Source organism: Rhinichthys klamathensis, unplaced genomic scaffold (genome assembly GCF_029890125.1).
Source record: "Rhinichthys klamathensis goyatoka isolate OS25496 unplaced genomic scaffold, OSU_Roscu_1.1 h1tg000481l_1, whole genome shotgun sequence".
Lineage (NCBI taxonomy): Eukaryota > Metazoa > Chordata > Actinopteri > Cypriniformes > Leuciscidae > Rhinichthys > Rhinichthys klamathensis.
Genome location: NW_026606968.1, coordinates 397,500 through 422,197, shown reverse-complemented (window position 1 = coordinate 422,197; position 24,698 = coordinate 397,500). Strand labels below are relative to the sequence as shown.

Sequence of the window (24,698 nt, the reverse complement as noted above, 5' to 3'; positions counted from 1 at the left end):
CTTTCAGAGCGCTCACGTCCGTAGTGCTGAACTGTCGCGTCTGTAACATTGTTTTTTCCTCATAAATGCGAACACGAAAAATAAAATAAAATAAAATGAATATTTTATGTAGCCTGTGGAGACTGAGAGCCAACCCTTCTTCATCCGGTGGGTAGTAGCCTACTTGTGATTTGCGCGGTGTAATTCACAGAATTGATTTCTCTGCTACAAGCCTCTGTCACGTATTGTGTGAGCTTGTGACTATTGCAAGCGCGCAGCTGAGAAGTCCTGATTATATTGTCTGCTATATTTAGGCCTACTTCTTATTTATTAAGGCAATTGGTTGATGAAACATTGATTAAAATGCGTGGCGCGAGCGATCTCCGACAGTAAACTGATTCTGCTTTGTCTCGGGTAAACAGCTGTTGCGACGCGAGCAGTAACGGCCGCGTCCGGTGTGTAGAGACAGTGTTAAAGCTCATTCTGCCTGATAACGCTACGTTACAACATCAAGCAATATTCCAAAAATGTATATAATTATAACACTTTATATAGGGCCATTTTGCATTAAGAGTAGCCTAGTTTCACGTTTAGTACATTTTGCTTACTAATTATTTAAAATAGTATAAAAGTACTGTATACATATGTAATTAAAAACGTTTTCATTATGATATTATTAATTTTACTTTAGTAAAAAGATCTGAGTTCTTCCTCCACTGGTAGAGATTAGAGGAATTAAGACTAAAAATAGAAGATAATAAGGTTTTGTCAGTGACACTTTTTATATATTTATTGATACAAGTTATGACTAAATTAAAAGACAAAGTCGTTAGTGAAGATTATGCAACAGTATTTAGAATATAATATAATATAACATGCAATGCAAACTAGTTTGGTTACAGCTCAACTGTATAATTCTCATTATATCATTCCCCCTGCCTCCATCTGTGTCACACAAGAGTTTGATCACCACATTTGAGTGATCATTGAAAAACGTGTTTATAAAATATATTTATTCTGTTTATACTGTGTAAAGTACCCATCAAAAGTTTGTACACACCAATAGGAAAGTGTCCAAACTTTTGACTGGTATACTGTACTATAATACACATAAATAATATTGCTACTGTATTATAATATACACATAAATAATATCGGCCGATATATCGGTATCTGACTTTTTTTACTCCCTAATATCGGTATCGGCATCGGCCCCCAAAAATCCATATCGGTCGGGCTCTAATAGATTGTATTATTATTATTATTATTAGACTATATACAAATAATTGGGTGCCGATACTAGAAGTGTTGTGATTTTTAAGAATAGCGATTCTACAATATTGTGATTCGATATTGCAATGTATTGTGATTTGTTTTTAACACTAGACTATGGAGAAAAGTTAAATCATACACTTATACAGACTGTACATGATGTATAAGATGAGTCATATTTACAAAAACAATTCATCACATCTCTGAGTTTTATTTCAGGAGCATCATACAGTAATACACTCTCTTGAATAAATAATTCAATAAATACATTTTTTAACAGTCACTTGTCGCCACCTAGTGGCAAAACAATGTAATTGATAAATGCATTATTTTAACGCATGATTCAACCGATGATTTTGTCAAAGGTTTAATAGACAGACGAATTGGAAGAAGATCGTAAAACAGTAAACAAAAAAATTGCGATAGTTTGGTGAATCTTTTTTTTCTCCCAGCCCTAACACACACACACACACACACACACACACATTCCTTTAAATGTTTACAAATACATTAAGCACACACACACACACTCGTTTTCCATGTTTTATGGGGACTTTCCATAGAAATGATTTTTATACTGTACAAACTGTATATTCAATCCCCTAATCATAACTGATGTATTTTAACAACATGAACTAATGAGTATTTGTATATATTTCATATTGACAGCATTATGTTATTTATAGTTTAAGTGTTGTGTTTATCTCTGGATATAGGCTTAATGTGTGTCATTGTTCTCTACAGGTTGTGGGATTGTGGAGTCACAGATGAAGGTTGTGTTGCTCTGGCTTCAGCTCTGAGATCAAACCCCTCACACCTGAGAGAACTGAATCTGTCTGTGAATAAACTAGGAGATTCAGGAATAAAGCATCTTTCTGCTCTACTGGCGAATCCTCTCTGTAAACTGGAGAGACTGTGGTAAGATCATCTCTACCATAAAGACTCTGAGTGAATAAGGATTAATATGTAGATAGTAGGGGTGTGACGAGATCTCGTCGAGTGAAAAGCTGTCTCGCGATATGGCCATGACTGAGCGTGAGATTACCATAGAATATTCCACCGCTACACTCACATTCGCCTAAACTATCGTTTTGTTGTTTTTATAAAAGAATAAAAACCATTATAAACTAATGTAAAAGTCTGCTCTGCTCATCCAGCGCGAGTTGCCGTTGCAATCAGTGCCGCACGAATCACAGTTCACTGATCGCGTGACGATGGCGGAGGATTCGTTGCGCAACATAGACTAACGTCTGATACATGTCTAATCTTGTAGAGTGTGCGCTCAGCACCGCTGCTCCCTATACACGAATCCGACGAGCGTTCTGTGTAGGCTGCCATCTTGTGGCGACGCCATTACTGAGCTGTTAGCGGTATGTAAACAAACCTCCGTGATAACGCACCCTCGATGACAGCTACAGCCAGGCAGAATGACTTGTTGGGTTGATGATGTTAGACAGTGGCCTCCAGTCACAGATGAAGGTACAAACGATCTTACAGATTATTTAGGAAAATAGCTTGGCAAGCTAGCTAGGCTAACGTTAGCTAACGAGGAAACTATAAAAAGATCTGTCCATTTGGCATCAATAAATAAATGAATGACATCAAATAAACGAATTCATGTTTTTCATTTGTGTCCATTATTTATCTCATTTTCACATTGCAAAAGGCAAGGGTAAGGTACAGCTAGAAAGTATTCATAATATCGACCAATTAGTGTTTTTAAACCATGGAAAGAGGTCAATATAACAGCAGGAGAACAATTATGTCACATAACGTTACATTTAGCTCAGGAAAGCCATTTAATGACCATAGCATGTTAATTGAATAGAAAAAATAGCTAGAGAGGAGATTTTGCTGAGCACTATATTACATGTTTATTATATTTTTTACTTATGTCATTAAATAATTGTTATTATAACAAAAACTGCATTATATTTAATTTAATTTGTTAGTTTAATTTGTTATTTAAAAAAATTCTGTCACAGTCAAGCAAATCAAACATTAACAACAGACATAACAGTAATGTTACTAACGTCACTGCCCCAATGCGCCCTTTACTGCCGCCACTGAAACAATTTAAACCGGAACATGTTTTCCCACTCGAAAGGAGTTAAAAGGAGTTCAGTTAGGAGGTCACACACAGCCTCAATCAGAAGTTCTGAAAGCTCTTAAATGTACAGTAAGGTCTGAAGAGACTAATTCAAGATGTTTATTTGTCATATGCACAGATTTACACCATGCAATGAAATTCTTAGGTTGCAAAAAGTTTCCCACAGTATAAAATGTACACAATATACACACAATATATTTAAAAGATGCAAGTGTAGAATTGCATTCGGCAGAGAGACATTAAAAGCATCATAAAAAGCATGTACATTGAACTAGGGGTGCGCCGATCCGATATTCGGTATCGGTATTAGTCCGATACTGGCCAAAATCACTGGATCGGATATTGTATGAATCGCGGGAGTATATTCCGATCCTATACGACCACGGACCTAGTCCTAAACTGTCAAACAAATGCTTAACAACACCTGAGAGACATGCCGTAAAGAGAGATGAGCAACATGCGTCACGCTGCAGCTGCACACAGGGTCGCCAGATTTTCACAACAAAACCCGCCCAATTGCATTTTAAAAAGTAGCCAATCGCGTTTCGGGGTGTGAGAGGGAGCGCGGACTTGGCAACACTGGCGTCACGTGAACAGTAGCTAGAACGAGACTGAGTAAGGTGAGACCTGTCAGCGATTATCATGTCAGCTGTGTGGAGTTATTTTTAAAAAGTGTGCATTTTGTTTTGTGAGTCTCCGCAACGGCGATAGATTGGAGCGCGTCCGAGTGAAGATTGTGCGCGCGCCACAAGAGAACACTGTATCCGTGCAACTGATAGCAGCGGCAACGAGCGCTCAGCTTGATTTAAAAAAACAAACACATTTTAGCGCTAGGTCTAACTATGTTAATTAATGCTCTGTTAAATGGAGATGTTTTATTTATTTGTATTACATCTGTGCCTCATAATGTTTCAAAAGTGGTGGGGGGCAATATCGATCCTGAGAAAAAGTGGCTGGGACATGTCGCACCCTCAAATTACACCTATGATCCCCAGATGTTACATGTGAAAAACTTTAGAGCTTGGACTGTCTATCCAAAATGTTTTTCCCCTTTATCAGGTGTAATGGCCTAGTAGAGTTTAATTTGTGAGTGCCTTAGGCCATCCTTAAAAATATTCTTGTTTGCCGTAACCCGAACGACCCTGTCAAATTAGGACCGACCCAATTATTTATTTATTTTCCCTTTTAGTCCGACCGACTTGCCGGTTGTAAACTTGCATTAAGACCGACCGATTTTTTTTTTACTCTTCAAACAACTAATACAAATGCAATAAAATAATATAAATTTATTATAGTACGTATTGTGAATATAAATTGCGTAGGCTACGTTCTTTCTTTTAAATAAAAACCCGTGGCGTCATCTATGATGATTATGTTTACACCATTGGTTTACACATGTCACACTATGGCCTGTGCGTTCGCTTCGTTTCATTCACTGTCAATGGTTCGCGCTCGGTGATGATGGCTGCGGCGCGGCTGCTTGTGAAATACGTCTGTATGAGCCTACATTTAGTCGCTCATTATTCGAAATTCTTAATGGTCAAATATGGAATAGGAGAATAGGGAATCGATGTTAACGGCCTTTTCTCGGAGCCCGTCCAGCTCGTCATGACATGCCCACCGCGAACGCGCGTCACACAGCAACTGCAGGCTCTGACAAACAAACACATAAGTATGGGAAGCCAAACACACCGAAAGGGGGACGAAACGGCGCGGTGTGTTACAGAGTTCGCGCTGCGCTGACTTGTAATCTGCGTGGCTCAATGGACCGAGACGCGCGAGCGCGACAGACTCGACAGCGCAGGGAGAAGTGTTTGCTTGCGCCAGCCAATGGTCAGAGCGGCGGGAACTAATCTCACCAGCGCCGCGCTGACCAATAAAACAGCACATCCCATCCATACCGAAATGTACTAAATTGCACAAAAGAAAATCGCCCATTCCATAATATGTCAGGACTACTTAATCGGCCTATAGTTTCCTACAATGCGCCTAGCTATTTGACCACACTGATTTCCGTTAATAATAGCAGATGTTTATGGGTCAAATCTCTCACTCTCTCCCTGCAACTTTTTGTTACCCTCCTTTCCTGCCCCTAGACCAGAAAGGGGGCTTGTAACAGTATGGGTCAAATGTAAACGAATGGTGCCAAACGCGCTGTTTTATTGGTCAGCGCGGCGCTGGTGAGATTAGTCATTTTAATTTATTTGTTTCCCTCTGAAAATCCACTTTCATTGAAATCTAGTGGCTCCTTTTTTTTCTTTTTTCTTTTTGATTCTGCCTATTTTTTCCAAATGAATGCAGCTGGAATTAATGCAATAAATATGTTTTTTGACAAAGATTTCAAATTGTTTGTGGTCTATAACCTGTATCAGAATGAGGTTCGCAATGGTGCGCCCGAAGGCATGGGGGTTGAAGACCCAGTCAGTGACGTCACGATATGCAAATTTGTTTAAATTCATACCGACGTAATCACCATGACCAAAATTATCCTTTTTTTTTTACATTGAATCTTGAAAAAAAAAATATAGACCTACCTACCGACCCTTTTTTTTTTTTTTTTTGCTGTTACTGCAAACCAAAATATTTTTAAGGATGGCCTTATTGTACTATTCTGTTCTATTGTACATTTTATAATGGAGATACCATTATTTTTATGGTTTTTTGGTTATACTTATTTAAGTTATGACTACATAGAGTTTTGTGTTACATCCAGTATTTGGCACTGGAATTATATATTTTTTTATTTGCACAGTTGGACTTTAAATTTAATTAATTGAATGGTGCTGAATAATTAAAAATGCTGCTACAAGTTCTGTTTAAAAATTATTTTAATAAAAATTAAGCAGCAGTAGATGTTGTGGGCTACGTATTTCTTCCTTTAGGGGAGTAGAATATTTATTGCACTATTTGAGCATGATGCTTTTTAGATGGCTAGGTTAATCACAGTGCATCCTCCTGACAAACGTGTTATTAACAGCTTAATTAAGAGGGAGAAAAATATGGTATGGTATTGTATCAGTATCGGTATCGGCAGATACTCAAGTTTGTGGTATCAGTATCGGTATCGGACATGAAAAAGTGGTATCGAGCCAGCCCTACATTGAACAATGCAAACATTCACAGTGTAGTGCAAACAGTGATTAAAGTGCTAGTATGGAGTTGTCAATGGACTGAGTCATTCAACATCCTGATGGCCTTTGGATAAAAACTGTTTTTAAGTCTGGATGTTCTGGCTTTCATGCTCCTATAGCGTCTGCCAGAAGGTAACAATGTGAACAGTATATGCTGAGGGTGTGTAGTGTCTCTGATAATGTTATGTGCCCTCTTAGTTACCCGGGTTTTGTAAATATCTTGAAGTGATGGAAAAACTGTTCCACAGATGTATTGTGCAGTTTTAATCACACGCTTGAGAGCTTTCCTTTCCTGTACTGTGCAGTTTCCAAACCACACTGTGATGGAATTAGTCAGGATGCTCTCCACTGTACATCTATAGAAATTGCTAAGGAGTTTGGTGGACAGACCAAATTTCCTCAGCTTTCTTAGAAAGTACAGCCGTTGTTGAGACTTACTGACAATGTGCTGGGTGTTGTGAGACCAAGAGAGGTCCTCACTGATGTAGGTGCCAAGGAATTTAAATGTTTTCACCCTCTCTACCTGTACTTCACTGATGTAAAGTGGGCCGTGCTGATCATCTCTCCTCCTCCTCGGGTCGATAATCATCTCCTTAGTTTTCTCTGCATTTAAGGAGAGATTATTTGTGTGGCACCAGGACACAAGCTGAGCCACCTCCTCCCTATAGTCGGTCTCAGCCCCACCAGTGATCAGGCCGATGACTGTTGTATCATCCGCAAACTTGATGATGGTGGTATTACGCTGAGTAGAAGCACAGTCATAAGTGAAGAGGGTGTACAACAGAGGGCTCCGCACACAGCCCTGGGGTGTCCCTGTGCTCACCATCCTTGTACCTGATGTCTGGGTACCAACTCTGACTGTCTGGGGTCTGTCTGTGAGAAAGTCCAGGACCCAGCTGCAGAGAGAAGGTGCCAGTCCAAGGATGAGGAGCTTCTCAGCCAGCTTGGTTGGGAGGACCGTGTTGAATGCCGAGCTGTAATCGATAAAGAGCATTCGAACATATGTATCCTTGTTCTCCAGATGTGTGAGAGCTGTGTGGATGGCAGTGTTTACTGCATCATCAATGGATCGGTTCCGACGATACGCAAACTGTAATGGATCCAGTGTGTCTGGAATGGTCTTTTTAATGTGGTTCATGACTATCCTCTCAAAACACTTCATCACAATTGAAGTGAGTGCGATGGGACGATAGTCATTTAAACATGTTACAGTGTTTTTCTTGGGTAGGGGGCAGGGGCGATTCTAGGATTTTTTCAACTGGGGGGCACAAGAGGGGCCACAATTATTACAGAGGGGCCATTCTTATGTTGTGTATTTATGTAGAACTGTAAATATCCAAATCATTTCAAGTTCAGTAAGCTTTAAAATCAGCAATAAACAGTGATACCCTATTATCTTTTAATCACTGCTCAAAATCAAAACAATAAAATACAATTTATATTAACTTTTCACTTTACAAAAGTGAAAGAAAAACTGTAATAAATAAAATAATCCAATGTATTAGTGTACAACTCACAAATAATAATAGAACAGCCTTATTTATATAAATGCATAATTATATTAATCATTCATATAATACACAATTAATGAATTCATATAACTGTAATCAAATTGTATATAATAAATCTTTTTTAAATCCTTGATTATGCGGCGATGGAATATGCAGGATATTTATGCAATGTTATGTGATGAAATTGCGGGAACTTGCAAAAACTGCGGTTTGATGAAAAAGAGAGAACAAGTGATTCCCTAACACCCTGTTCTCACATGGGCTACTATCTTAATGTAAAGAGCTATTTCTTATTACTTCCTATGATAAGCAAGCATACTACATCACAGAAAGTGCTGGAATATTTCATTTTGTTTTATTTCAGACCTTAATAAACACATGGCTCAAACTTACAAAACATTGATGAGTCAAACAAGTTATGTAGCTTTACAAAAGGAATATGCTACAACTTCTGTAAAAATGAATAAATAAAATATGAAAAAATGTTTCCTGTTTTACAGCTTTTCAATGATGTTCATGTCGCGTAATTACGTCACTTCATAACGTTCCCATGGCAACAGGGGGAAACGGCTGCTCTCGTGTGAAGTAAACGCAACATTTTTCAACTTTCTGCTAAGATATATGTGACTTTCTTTTTTGCAACAAAAATGCGGGGATTATGAAATCATACAAGCCCCGCATATTTTGCGTGGAAATCGGCAATTTATACGGCAAAAGTGTGGCGTATTTGAAAAAATGCCCCCGCATAAATATGCGGACTTTGGCTGATTATGCATTGAATCATGCGATCGCATAATCGCGTTTTTCTGGAGGGACTGAAAGGTGATGTTCATAATAATAAATTCTAGATGGAATAGCAATTGGCATTTTACAGCACCCTAGTGCCAATTTTGGGAACATGCCATAATAGCTTACAGCAACCTATTTTTGTGAAATCATACTCGAAATAAAAAAAATATTGCAGGACTTGGGACTTTCAGACAACTGTGGACATCTATACTTTATTTTTATGAAATAAAGATATTTTATGATATTTACAATATTTCAGTTAAACTACACTTGAACAATAACTTTTATCTTAACGTTACTTCTTAATAGTTGGACAAAAAAAAGTGTTCAATGAGTAGTATACACATTACATCTAGCCTACAGTAATTTTATACAACAGACATTTTATAAAAATATATCAATAAAACCTAAATCAATGTATTCGGTATTGGACATCAATTTAACATTGACATTAGATGTTGAACTTACATTGAATTTTGGTCACCCGACGTCGCAACTAAAATTTAACCAAATATCAACGTCTTATGACGTTGTGTGCCTGCTGGGAATAATCTGTTATGTCTCATTTAACAGACGCTTTTATCCAAAGCAACAAGTAGGAGAGCATTTAACACACACTCGGCACAATCCGGCGCGACGAGGTCCGTCTTACTGCGTTACAGTAGGTTAAATCATAACAAGGAAACTTTACGTGTGATTCATGTCATCGCGACATACTGTAACACATTATACTTACAGTGTGTGTCAAAAAAATGATGTAATCGTCCTCTGCTTTTTTTCTGGGGTGCATGCATGGAATACATTAGACGGCCAAACTGCAACTAAAAGAACACGAAAATTCGCAAGAGCAACAAGAGATTTGAAGCACATGGCAGACGCGCCCAATAGATGCTTCGCGCTGTGATTGGCTGAATGTTAGTTCACTCAAGTCTAAGTAACAAATCAGAGAACACGGGTGGAAATATTGGCGCTGGGTCAAAAACAAAGAAAAAGAAATAGAAAAAAACTCTAGCTCGCTATTCTTGGTCCTCGTTGAGAAGCATCGCGACGCGGAATCATGAATTATTCTACTACAAACTGAAAGATTATGATTCGAATTTTTGAGTGACAGACAAGTAGAAGGGTGGGGGCACACTGGGGGGCCAATCAGGTTTCAGGAGGGGCCAGTGCCCCCATGGCCCCTCCCCTGTCTACGCCACTGGTAGGGGGACAATGGTAGTGATCTTGAAACAGGTAGGTACAAAAGATAGTGAGAGGGATAGATTGTAAATGTCCGTTAGTACCTCAGCCAGCTCCGCTGAGCAGACCTTTAGTGCACGGCCTGGGATGTTATCAGGGCCTGCTGCCTTCCGGGGATTCGTTCTCTTCAGTGTCCTGCGCACCTGAGCTGATGTCACCGTGAATGGAGAGCTCTGTGCTGCCTCTGTTGGAATAGTCCCTCTGCTGGTGTTGAGGGTGTCGAAGCGGGCGTAGAACTTATTCAGCTCATCTGGTAGTGTGCCTTGGTTAGTTGTGACCTCCCTGCTCCTCTGCCAATGATCTGTGATGTGTTGTAGGCCCTGCCACATGCGCCGGGGATCCGCGGTGGTATAGTATCCCTCCAACTTCACTCTATACTGTCTCTTGGCTTCTCTGATGGATCTGCGTAGATCGTATCTGGCCTTTTTGTAGCCCTCAGCGTCACCAGAGGCAAATACAGTGGAACGGGCACGCAGCATGGACCTTACATCACAGTTTATCCAGGGTTTTTGATTTGGAAATGTTTTATAGCGCTTGATGGGGACAATGTTGTCTATACATGTGCTAATGTAACTAATAACCACTGAGGCATATTCTTCTAAATCCATAGTGCAGTCCTCTCTCACAGCAGCAGTCTTAAACACATCCCAGTCAGTACTGTTAAAGCAGTCCTGTAGCACAAGATCAGTTTCTTCATTCCATACTTTAACAGTTTTACTTACTGCGGGAGCCCGTTTGAGGAGCTGCCTGTAAGATGGATATAGAAACACGGAGATGTGGTCAGACTGTCCGAAGTGGGGGCGGGGTGCTGCCTTGTATGCACCCTTAACGTTGCTGTAGACGTGGTCCAGAATGTTGTTGTCCCTCGTCGGGAAGCTCACGTACTGATGGTACTTGGGGAGAACAGTCCGAAGGTTGCAGTGATTAAAATCCCCTGCCACAACAAACACAGCATCGGGGTGCGCAGTCTCGTGCTTGCTAATAATATCGTGCAATAGTCCAAGAGCTGCGGTCCGGTTCGCCCGCGGCGGGATGTAAACAGCCACAAGAAACACAGCACTGAACTCCCTAGGCAAATAAAAGGGTCTACACTTAACCATCAGCACCTCTATGTCTACTGAACAATGTTTCTCCATCACCTTAGTGTCTAAACACCATCTGTCGTTGGTGTAGACACAGACGCCGCCACCTTTGTTCTTCCCCGAGGCCGATGTGCGGTCTCCGCGGTGTACAGAGTGGGTCTGAAGTTGGATGGCTGAATCTGGCGTGTTGTCTGTAGTCCAGGTTTCCGTGAAAATCAGAGTACAGCACTCTCTGATTTCACGTTGTGTTGTTGTCCTTGTTCTTAGCTCATCCATTTTATTTTCAAGGGAGCGGACATTAGCTAACAGCAGACTCGGTAGCGGTGGTCGTGTAGCTCTGGCCTTTAGCCTACCATGTAGCCCGCCTCTCTTGCCTCGTCTCCGCCGTGTTCGTGCTGGCCGGATGTAATAGGTGTCCAGGTATGGTTGAATAAAAGGTTCCAAATTATGCTCATAATGAGCTACTTTGATGCTCAAAAGTGCTTCTCTGCTGTACACGATCCTTCCGTTCTTGCACCTTACATTAACTGTACACAGTAACACTAAAATAAATACAAAAAAGAACCTATAGCGGGAGCACTTCGCAAACACGTCTGCCACGCTGGGCGCCATATTGTATCGTATATCGATACTGTAATGTGAAATCATACAGGAGAAAAGCCAGTCAATAAAAACCTTTTACAGTGCTTGTATATTGTTTTCTTTCAATGCATTTGGTAATTCATACTCATAAAGTAGACCTGAAATGACATGCATTAGAAGATTATTAGTTAAAACATTGAAAATTGCACCTGCATACTATTTTTCCAGTCATGAATTTTCTCATCGAGGATTTCTGAAAAAATGTGCAAAAATCTCGTCTCGTCTCGTGAGATAAGCGTCTCGTCACACCCCTAGTAGATAGTGTGTACAATATATGTGTGGCGTAAGCCCCATCCGGGGTTAAAAATAATAATAATGCTATCAGTCAAATTCATCTTTACTTTGTTTATTTTGTGTTATTTTTGAGAAAGAAGAATCACTCCATCACATACAAAAGGAACAATTACACTTAATGCGACCAGTTTGAAATAATGGTGACACTTTATCACAAGTATACAGTAACACAGCGCTTATAAATCATTTGCAAACTATTAGTTTATAATTAATGAACAGTATAAGAGTATATTGTAATATTTGTGGAGGAACAATAACACACGCAGAGACGGAGCCAAGTTGAGTGCCGTTTACTTCTGGTACAACACTGATACAGATCAGTTTCCGGGCGAGAGTGCCCACACCCCTTTACCGTATTTCCTCTAATACTGATACTATCATTACCATACAGTATAAACTACTACATATATAAGCTGTTGTTAATATATGAATCAGTATTACTAGATTATATTATTATTATTAGACTGTATACAAATAATTGGGATAAATGTCTCGTCTCTCTCTCAGTATATGAGCAGCGCGAGGGCTTTCAGTGACTCAGTCCAGTGTTGACAACTATGTTCAGAGGAAAGTAGCTAACGCCTTCCCTAAGGGGCTGTTCACACCTGGCCACTTCAAGCGTTTTCTGTGATGGGATAGCTATCCGATCGTGAAGAGACCAGGTGTAAATGCCCTGCGAAACACATTCCAGACGGATCCGATCGCTCAAACCACTTCAGGAGGAGGTCTGAGACCGTTCCAGACCAAACTGGACAAGTGTAAATGCATCTGGTTGTTGAATCCACATATGTACATTTTACTCCTCCCAAAAATGCTAAAAAATAAACATGTGAGAGCGTGTTATAGGCTTATGTCATGTTCTAGCCAGATAAGACTTGTTTGTTTCCACATATGTTAGAGCGAGAGAGAGAGACGGCAGGGAGAGAGCAAGAGCTCGCGCTCGCACCACTGACAGCATTTGGGGGTCACTGAGGTTTGACCAGAGAGACGCTAGATTTGTCACTAGTCGCTTTTAAAAACAAAAATCACTAAAGGGGTCTGAAAAGTCGCTATAATAGTGACAAAGGCTCTGAGTTTAACACTGATTCAGTCTCACGCCGCTTCCACACGTCCACTAGACAGGGATATTACGACACTCATAGATAACCACACGCTTCAGCCTCTGTTGGAGCAAGAGTGGCTAACTTCTGTCAACCTCGGCTATAAGCGAGGAAGAAAATAAAGCCATTTCATTCGAATCAATATCGGTTCTGGAATAAAAATAATGCATTTCAGATCGTAAACAAAAAAAATCGTGATAGTTTGGAGAATTGTTTTTTTTTCTCTCCAGACCTAACACACACACACACACATTCCTTAAAATGTTTACAAATACATTAAGCACACACACACACACACATCCCTTAAAATGTTTACAAATACATTAAGCACACACACACACACACGTTAGGTTTCCATGTTTTATGGGGATTTTCCATAGAAATATTGATTTTTATACTGTACAAACTGTATATTGAATCCCCTAATCAATAAATCCCTAATCTGTGTATCATTCGTTCAGTCATTTTTTTATTTAATATTGAAAGTATAAAAAGTATTCTTTTTTTCAAAATGAAAAACAAGAATTCATTTCGATTTGTCGTGTTTCGTTCTCAGGTAGAAACATTAATAACGGCTTGAATATTGGATTTCTACACGTGGGCGGGAATGAAACGCCCCTTTCCTCTGATTTATCAGCCGGAGATCAAACTGTGTCGTTTTTGGACAAAATTAAAAACACTAAAAAGGAACCGTTTTCTCATTTTTCTACTTTCAATATAAAAAATATAAAAAATAAACTGAACGACTGATACACGGATTCAAACTGTTGTATTTGAACAGCATGAACTAATGAGTATGTGTATATATATTATTTTAAGTGTTGTGTTTATCTCTGGATATAGGCTTAATGTGTGTCATTGTTCTCTACAGGTTGTGGAGGTGTGGAGTCACAGATGAAGGTTGTGTTGCTCTGGCTTCAGCTCTGAGATCAAACCCCTCACACCTGAGACATCTGGATCTGTCTGAGAATAAACTAGGAGACTCAGGAGTGAAGCTGCTGGAGGATCTGAGGGATGATCCACATTATAAACTGGAGACACTACTGTAAGAATAGTTCTTAACGATTTTCATCATATTTTCATTTAAAGTTTAAATGGCTGCTTTACTCACTAGAAATAATAGTAAAGGTTCAGTGTGTGTGTGTGTGTGTGGGAATATTGTGTCTGAGATCATCAGATAATAAATCTTAAATTTAGTTTCTGTATTGTTAGGTAGTTGTTACATGCTTTGGTGTGTGTGTGTCTGTGTGTGTATGAGAGTATGCTGATTTGGTGGACAGGTGTGTGTGTGTTTAGAGAGAGACACACTGAGTAAGATAGACATCGTGAAGCAAACCACCAAAATAACAGTCGTCGCAAAATACACATTTAGTGATTTTATGTCAGATAATATATTAGATTATTCAGATTTGGTTTCTGTGCCGCTTCTTCTGTGTAAAGCCTTATGTGTGTGATAATCTGAGATTAGGGTTGTGTGTTATTAACTGATATTAAATGTGTAGTGAGTGTAATGATGATTTCTGCTGGTTCTGGATCAGCTGTCCGGTGTGTGAAAGTGACCTTTCATGTGCTTTTGATTCTGTAAAGTGACTTTGAGCATCAGATAGAAGCTATATTATCATGTTTGAGAATGAATTAATATAGATTATCTAGTTAGTTTTCTTATGAAAAGATGTGACAGATGTAATATCTCATACTGCATATGTGACTGTGTGTGTGTTTTATTTTAGGTTAAAGAGGACAGTCTGATCTTCTGCTGATCATCTGATGGTGAATAAGGATCCACTACAGAGACTCACAGTCAACAGAATCAACAGAGACTGAAGATACAGTGACTTCACTGTTATAAATTAAGACTTCATTTAGATTTCAACGATCCTCTGACAGACCTGATGAGGCGGCAGTGAAACACCTTTTATTTCACAGCAAATTACACTTTCTCATTCATAGATTAACCATTTTACTTGTATAAACGCACAGTATAAACTCACAAATGTTGGAGTTTTAGAGTAAATATAGAGCCTGAATGTGTTTGTGTTGAACCAGCAGAGCGAGACAAACACTAATGAAAGATTCATTTTTAATAATTATGAGAAGATAAAACAGTTCAAGCTCACTTTTGGAAAACAATGGAAGATTGAGTTCATACATCACGTTTTTAATAATAGTTGTATTACATTTGTATTAAAGGTGCAGTGTGTAACATTTTTGAGTATCTATTAACAGAAATGCAATATGACATCCATAACTATGTGTTCAGTGGTGTATAAAGAACTTACTTAATAAACCGTAATGTTTTTATTACCTTAGAATGAGGCATTCATATCTACATAGGCGCGGGAATCCCCTTCTATGAAGGTCGCCATATTGTGACGTCATGTTTCTACCGTAGCCGAATGCGAACAAACAGCGTTACAGAGCGCGTTTCGTCACTACATTGAGAGAGAAGCCGCAGGAAGCTAGAAGAAGCTAGTCATAAACACCGTGAGTAGTGACTTTTCCCTTGTCAGTGGTGTAAATATGTAGTTGGATTGTTTCATGTAACTTAATTCTTCTCCCTCGCTGTGTTATGGCTTTGCTATGTGGGGATAAATGTGCTGGTTAAGTTCGTGAGACAGCTGATTAGTAGGCTACTCTTGTCATTGACCGTAAAACAGTTACAGGAATCACCAACCCGTCGATCTTGGAAGCATTTTAAGTCGATCGAGTTTCCAAAATCAGAGTTAAAAGCCTATTGTGTGTAGTAAGTGTGTCTAGGTGATGCGGAGGCGCGCTGTCACAATCACGTCATTTTTGCCGCGCGCACCTTTGGGCTCATGCGGACGCGTCGAGTTTAAACAAGGCTTTACGCTTTAACCAGCTCAGCCACAGCAACAGCTCATATTAGCCAGCTAAACTTTTACTACCCTGTTAGAAAAAATATATAGTTGCATAGTTTCATGTGGTTCTTCTCCCTCGCTGTATTATGGGTTTGCTATGTGGGGAGAATGTGCTGGTTACGTTCGTGAGACAATCAGCTGATTACTATTATTATATTATATATTAAGACCCTTGATCCTCATCTGAAACTTTATCCATGATGTGGTTTATAATGGACTGTGGTACAGAAACTTGGTTTACGCTGGCTATTCTCTGCTGTCTCAGACTACGATGTTTGTCCCGTTTTAGCCACCGTAGCTTCTTTGAAAGGGAGGGGTAAGCGGTGGGCTGAGCCCTTAGTGCAAACTCGCAACCGAACCGCTAGATGTCGCTAAAAATCACACACTTGACCTTTAATGGTTTAAAGGTGTCATATGATGCATTTTCATGTTTTCTTTTTCTTTAGTGTGTTATGTTGCTGTTTGTGTGTGTATAAGATCTGCAAACTTACAAAGCTCAAAGTCTCCTACATAAATATTTATCATATCTAATGTCCGACACACACTGTATGATTCTGTTCCAGACGAAAGATGACCATCGTGAAACACTCGTGGAGATTTCTGTGGTCGCGGCTCCTAAACGGTGTTTTGATCAAAGATCGCCTGATCATTTACTGAGAGTCATGATCATCTCACAGTGTGTTGCTGCTACGACCGACATCTACTGACTAGACCATAAAAATGCTTCATGAAATGGCGTATCGATCAACGCGACATGGCGCTAAAACTTAAAACTACTTTCCTCAAGCTCCATTTGCAAAGTTGTCATGCCAAGTTCAGCTCTTTCTCTCGTCACTGGACGAAACAGCCGGAGACAGAAAGGCATCAGACATAAATGCATCTTTTAGTCTGAGGCTGTTTCGTCCGATGCCTGATTGTACGAGACTTGACATTGATGTTGTTTTTCCTGAGACCTGAAGCCTTTTCCTCATATGAGTGAGGTCTGAGATGTCCTGAACTGCTCACCGTAGTACGAACGGCTATTCAGTTCGACTGTGTATTTAAATTGGGAAATGCTGTCTACACACTAGCTTATAGATTACAGTAAGACTAACATATTCATGCTAAAAGACAAAAAACTTACATTTTTATTTCACTGGGGACTTTAAGAGATCTACTAGTTACACACATTAGGATATCATCACTAACTTGAGATGAAATGAAGTTCCTAAACGTAAGTTATGGAGGAGCGAGTCCATCTAATCTGTCAGTCATCAGGAGTGTATAAGCATCCGCTTCGCTCTCTCCAGTGTCAGCCGCTCCAGCGTCCGGTAGTGCCGTACTGAACAATGTCCAACATCCGGAAATACAGCGCTTTCCTTCAGACGACGAGTTGTCCATTCTTCCATAGACCCAACAGTCACATCTCGCAGAAGATCTTACAGATCCAAACACAGAAACTCTTTCTGAGCGCAAAATCCAGCGCTCATTCAAACCAGCTCCAGAAGACTCTCTCTCCTCCACCTGGAGATCTCCAGTTTAAACTGCTCCTCCTCCATCTTCTTCCCAGACTTCATCTCTTCATTCTGCCGCTGCTAATACACCGATTCTACAAATGGTCCATTTCTCCTCAAGAGCTCAACTCGACGATCTCTTCATTAGTTCCAGCAGTTCCAGCATTAGAGCAAACTCTTCAACATCTCATGAAAGCGAGACTCGTCCCTCATCCACTTCTGTTTCTCTCCCGGCCCGGCGTTCTGAACACACACATTCTCAGCGCTGTTCCTCACACTTCCTCGTCCTCCAACAACAGCCGCCGTGAAGAAAAGTTCTGCTGCTTCTCCAATACACACACACACACACACACACACACACTCTCTCTCTGGCGGATGAGTTGAGCGATGTTTATTGCAGGTTTGCCGTCAGAGACTTCTCACAGGAGCAGAAACTGCACTGGACGCCTCGTCTGGACTGGATTATCCTCAAACATTCACTGACCCGCATATGGTGGAGAGACTGTGTCCACATGTGTGTCCTAACAAGGCTTCTGGGCCAGACGCGTCTCTGGGCGGACACTGAGATCTTGCAGTCGAGAGCTGGCAGAAGCTGGCGCCCGTTTATCAGACATCTATACACACACACACACAGTTCCTCAATGTGGAAGAGCTCCACTATTATCCCTGTCCCAAACCAGCTTTGCTGTGAGGAGAATAATGATGATCCTCCAGTAGCGCTCGCTTCTACAGTAATGAAGTGTTTGGAGAAAATGATGATTAATGTAGTAAAAACAGCGGTCAGTGTCTATCAGAGCCATTTCACTGAGCATACAGGAGCAATAGAAGCACAGATGATGCGGTTATAGCTATAACACACTTTATAAACAGGCATTTAGAGGATCCGAGCTCGTCCGCACGTCTGATATTTCCAGATCTGAGTTCAGCTGTTAATATGCTGCCGCCGCATCTCTTCATTGCAAGGCTGAATGACTGTAAAGTTCCTCCTCTTATTATAAAATGGTGTTGTTGTTGTTTGTCCGAGCGCAGGCGGCGGGTTAGTGTTAATGAACACTGTCTGAGTTCAGGACGTTGAGCACAGGAGCTCCTCAGCGCTGTGTTAGTTCACCGGCTCTGGTCACTCTGGACACAGATCAGTGCAGAAGCCGTTATTATAATAACCACATTATTACATTCTCAGATCAGACTGCAGTTTTAGGGTTAGTGAAGAAGAAAGAGGACTCGTCTGAATGTCTTTCAGAGATTGGAAGGTTTGTGGATTGGTGTGAGGACGACCACCAGCTCTGAATGCCAATAAGACAAAGGAGAGTGTGTGTGAGCCTAGAGGAGTTGCTGATCACAGGCCTGAGATCACACACACTCACACCATCATACAGGGCCTTCATATCAATATCTGGCTCTCTTTCATAACTCACTGACATGCAATATCCATGTAGATCATCTTTGTAGTCGTTACAGCAACGCCTGCTCACACACACACACACTCACACATACACACACCGTGTGAGGTTTATGAGGATCTTCTATCAGTCTGAGAGCTTCATTAGATACACTCACACACACACACACACACACACACACTCTCTCTCTCTCTCTCACACACACACACACACTCACTCTCTCTCTCTCACACACACACACACTCTTTCTCTCTCTCTCTCTCTCTCTCTCTCTCTCTCTCTCTCTCTCTCTCTCTCTCTCTCTCTCTCTCTCTCTCTCACACACACACACACACACACACACACTCTCTCTCTCTCTCTCTCTCTCTCACACACACACACACACACACACACACTCTCTCTCTCTCTCTCTCTCTCTCTCTCTCTCTCTCTCTCTCTCTCTCTCTCTCTCTCTCTCACACACACACACACACACACACACACTCTCTCTCTCTCTCTCTCTCTCTCTCTCTCTCTCTCTCTCACACACACACACACACACACACACACACACACTCTCTCTCACACACACACACACACACACACACACTCTCTCTCTCACACACACACACATACACACACACACACACTCTCTCTCTCTCTTGTCGGAGTAAATGCTGGGAGTGAGTGCGTGTGTGAGAGACACGTGTGGGAGAGCGTTTTGCGTTTTTCAAGCTGATTTATTGTTCTTTAATTTTCCTTTTTTTTATTGTTTTGTTTCTTCTTTTCTTTTTTTCACATTTCCTGAGCACTTTTTTCGATTAGGGTAGTTTTAAGGTTATAACGTGTGGGGTGTGTGTGTGGGGCAGTATGGGCTCTCACCCTCCGGAATGGGTTCAGGTGCGTCCCGGAGGCGAATACCTCTATTGAGGATGTTCTCCTCGCTGTAGGAGCCAAGGTTGGTAACGGAAATATTAGTTCTGCTTCCAGAATGAATAAGGCAGTTGTTGTCTTTTTGAAAAATGAAAATCAAGTAAAAAAGCTAATTGAAAGCGGAATATGGATCAAGGAAACGTATGTGCCTATTACACCGTTGTCGGCACCGGCAACGAAAATTGTAATATCTAATGTGCCCCCATTCGTCGGCAATGATAGTATTATTAAAGAGCTGACCAGATTTGGCAAAATCGCTGGTGCCATAAAAGAGATTCCCTTAGGTTGTAAACACGCTGCACTGAAACATGTGCTATCTTTTAGGCGACATGTTTACATGTTTTTGACCTCTCCCGATAAAACGCTTGATGTATCTTTTCGGATATCTCACGGAGAGAGTTCGTATATGGCGTACGCTAGTACGGAGACTTTGCGTTGCTTTGAATGCGGGGATATTGGACATAAACGTTTCACTTGCCCGCACAAAGCGCGTAATATTGAAGAGGAAAGGCCAACTGAAACATCTGATAGGCCGCAGATTGTGATGAAAACACCGCAACAACCTGAAAAGGCAGATACGAATACTGAGGTAAGGCCAAATGTTTCGGAAAATATTGTTATTGATGCTGAGGTTCCAAGTTGTAGTGATGTTGGTGGTGGTCCAGTACAGGAAAATGAGGCGTATGAGGAGCAAAGTGAAGAAATGGATGATTTGTCAGAAGCAACAGTCGAGAGTTGTAGAGATGATGAGTCGTGTGCTGACTTTGATGTGGCAAATTATGGAAGTGATCTGTATTCAGTTGAGCAGATTAATGCATTTTTGAATGAGACAAAGGGTAAAAGTGTTGAAATTGATAATTTTTTCCAGATATAGATACATTTGTGTTATCTGTTATGAATGCAAGACGGGAATGCAGCCTAGAAGTATTATCCCGAGATACCCCTCGCTGCAGACTGTAGCGCGGTGACATCACGTATACACGTCACGTATGTGTTACCACGCATGCGCAAAGTAGACGCATGTGCGCACGCGCAGTTCATTACAATCACTTCCGGCGATGGATTCGATGGCAGTAAGTCAATAAGGATTATTTATGCTGTTTTAACAATTGTTCTTTTGTGTTAACGGCTTTTAATTGTAAGAGATTCCATAGAGCGCTTCAGAAATGTTTTAGATTTTACAAAAAAAATTATGTTTTATGATCTCATATTATCAAAATGACTTCAGCGAGTTTCAGCGAGTCTTAAAATGATATGTATAAGTCTTAATTCGCCTTTAAACAAATTAAGGTTTGAAAGATGTCTTCAAATAGAGCAGAAAGACTTATGTAAGTAATGTAGTTGATTGTTCCATCCATTGCAAAAGAAATGTTGTTCCTCAGTATCAGATCGTACTGTAAAAGTTACATTCGTGAATGTAGTGAGTAGTACACTTACAGTACGTAAGTTATGTTAAATACATTTGTGGTGAAATTAATTAAAGTAATGGAGTTGAACATTGTATTTTGCTCAAATAAGATTCATTGTGATTCTCCTTAGTTGTTTTTATCATTTAGACAGGATAACTTTTTTTTTTTTTAACTAGTTTATGTTGTTCATAAAAAAAGAATTGTCTCTTAGGTACTTTACAGACAAAGCCAATAACTTTGTTTAAAAAAAATAATATATATATATATATATATATATATATATATATATATATATAATTCCTTGTATGACTCTGTACTATATTAATGCCTTTCTTCAAAATGATTCATATTGTTTGTTCTGTATTTTATCTAAATTAGGTGTTGTGAACTGGAGTGCATTTTCCAGCAATACAAGCCTTCCGAGTTCCGGGTGCCCTACTCGTTAACTCTGTGCTTGCACTGCAATATACGAGGACTGCCCACCTGGGGCTGGGTGTGTGGGTGACGACAGAAGGGGAGTCCTGCGTTGATTTTATTCTGATAAGGAGGTTGAGGGCTATGCTCAGTTGATTGTTTTTTCAATGATGGAGGGGAATTGCTAGCTGAGTAGGTGTGTGTGTGTGTGTGTGTGTGTGTGTGTGTGTGTGTGTGTGTGTGTGTGTGTGTGTCTGTCTGTCTCTCTCTTTCTCTCTCTCTGTGTGTGTGTGTGTGTCTGTCTCTGTGTGTCTCTGTCTGTGTTTGTGTGTGTGTGTGTGTGTGTGTCTGTCTCTGTCAAGTCAAGTCAAGTCACCTTTATTTATATAGCGCCTTTCACAATACAGATTGTATCAAAGCGCTTCACAGTGATAACATGAAAACAATATAACAAAGTTTGTTTCTAAAAGAAATTGCGTCAACGTCCACCTTAAGTAAGGCAGATCAATAATATTAAATGTTAAGTGTCCCCAACTAAGCAAGCCAAAAGCCAAGGCAACAGTGGCAAGGAACCAAAACTCCATCAGGGACAGAATGGAGAAAAAAACCTTGGGAGAAACCAGACTCAGTCGGGGGGCCAGTTCTCCTCTGGCCAACGAAGGAACAGTGCATGATTCGGGCAGCATTACAAGTCAGATTGGATCGGAACATTCAGAGTATTTTTTGGAAGTCCAAGTAATCACGCCGGTCTTAAGACGAGTTGTTGAGGATCAGTGCCGTCCACCATAGAGAGTCCATATCGCCCGTGTTGAGTCGTCACTTCACAGGCTTTGTGATTGGGGCATCTGAAGTCTCCGTGAGAGGCTGGATACAAACTGGAGCTGATGAACGCCATTTTCTCGGGACTCGCGTCCCGAGATAACAGCAGAAAAGCAAAGGGAAAATAATTAGCGTAGCTGCTGTTCATAATGATGATTTCCATAACACAGGCGTAAATGACAAAACATGAAGACAGTGACTCTTGCGTCCCAAAATCACCCCCCTCCGTCCCCCACTCAACTCAGCCCAGCTTACTGACCTCTACGTCCCTCCTGCTGCTGAGACCTAACCACAATCTCACAATCTCTCCGCAACCCAACCATACGCGCCAACCCGTTGACTAAGGCTGTCGAGCCCCACTGGTGCGTGAATATGCAGTTTCAGTGGACAACGGTTCCGTATGGCATACTACCTACCGCAACACAATATCTGCCCAACCACCCGTCATTCACGCAATATACAGGAACGTAATGACTGCAAATACTATGCAACCTATACAGATAACCTACAGTCTCTTCAAGTTTTATAGTATTAAATGCATTTGATCTGATTCAGCAGTATTATAAAAGGTAAGCATTATGTAAATGCTTGGCTAAAAAGATGCGTCTTTAATCTAGTTTTAAACTGGGACAGCGAGTCAGAGCCTCGAACAATATCAGGAAGGCTATTCCAGAGTTTAGGAGCTAAGTGTGAGAACGCCCTCCCTCCTTTAGTGGACTTAGATATCCTAGGAATGACCAGAAGCCTCAAATTAAGTGATCTTAAAGAACGCGATGGATTGTAGGGCGATAGAAGGTCCATTAAATACACAGGAGCTAAACCATTTAGGGCTTTATAGGTCAGTAGTAGTACTTTGTAATTGATACGGAACTTGATAGGTAACCAGTGTAGAGATGATAAAATTGGTGTTATATGATCATATTTTCTTGACCTAGTAAGAACTCTAGCGGCTGCATTTTGCACTAACTGTAGCTTGTTTATTGAGGATGCAGGACAACCGGCTAATAAAGCATTACAGTAATCTAGTCTCGAGGTCATGAATGCATGAACTAACTTTTCTGCATCGGAAACAGATAGCATGTTACGTAATTTAGCAATGTTTCTAAGATGGAAAAAGGCCGTTCTTGTAACATATGAAATATGATTTTCGAAAGACAAGTTGTGGTCTAGTATAACTCCCAGGTCTTTTACCGTAGAGGATAAAGTAACAGGACATCCTTCTATATTAAAGTTGTATTGTAAGTGGTTTTGTGGATAGTTTTTTGGACCAACAAGTAATACCTCCGTTTTATCTGGATTTAGTAGCAGGAAATTATGCGTCATCCAGCATTTTATATCTTTAAGACACTCTGTCAATTTTGATGAGTTAGTGTTTTCATCTGGTCGTGATGAAATATATAATTGAGTGTCATCAGCATAACAGTGGAAATTAATTCCATGTTTTCTTATAATATTACCAAGTGGCAGCATATATATTGAGAATAGCAGAGGGCCTAACACCGATCCTTGCGGCACTCCATAGTCTACTGACGTTATCTTCGATTTTTCCCCATTTAAACAAACAAAATGGTAACGGTCTGATAAATACGATCTGAACCAGCTTAATGCCTGTCCCTGAACACCAGTGTAGTTTTGTAGTCGATCCAAGAGCATTTTATGATCGATAGTGTCAAACGCAGCACTAAGATCGAGTAGAACTAGTATTGAGATACAGCCTTGGTCAGAAGCTAAAAGTAAATCATTTGTAATTTTAACTAGCGCAGTTTCTGTGCTATGATGCGGTCTGAATCCTGACTGAAATTTTTCATATATCTAATTTTCTTGCATGAAAGAGCACAATTGAGCGGACACAGTCTTTTCTAGTATTTTAGACATAAATGGAAGATTTGAAATCGGTCTGTAATTTGCTAAGTTATTTGGATCTAATTGCGGTTTCTTAATGAGAGGTTTTATTACTGCCAGCTTGAATATTTTTGGAACATGACCTAAAGATAAAGACGAGTTAATAATATTAAGAAGAGGCTCTTCCACTACAGGTAACACTTCTTTCAGAAATTTAGTTGGTATTGGATCTAATAAACATGTTGTTGGTTTAGATGCAATGATAAGTTTATTTAGCTCTTCCTGTCCTATAGTTGTAAAGCGGTGTAGTTGTTCTTGAGGGGCGATAATTGAGGCTGAATCACAAGACACCATAGAGGATTGTACATTTACAATTGTGTT

The 24,698-nt window shown here is 40.3% G+C and overlaps 1 protein-coding gene across 50 annotated transcripts in view; it reads left to right on the top strand.

The window, feature by feature from the left end:
- Nucleotides 1-24,698, top strand: part of LOC130072179 (protein NLRC5-like) — a 912,375-nt gene that overhangs the window by 555,832 nt on the left and 331,845 nt on the right. For all 50 annotated transcript variants that reach the window (XM_056237149.1, XM_056237148.1, XM_056237144.1 and 47 more), the window contains one exon: nucleotides 1,996-2,169. In XM_056237149.1, coding sequence (XP_056093124.1) covers nucleotides 1,996-2,169 — 174 coding nt within the window. The remainder of the gene's footprint in view (nucleotides 1-1,995; nucleotides 2,170-24,698) is intronic.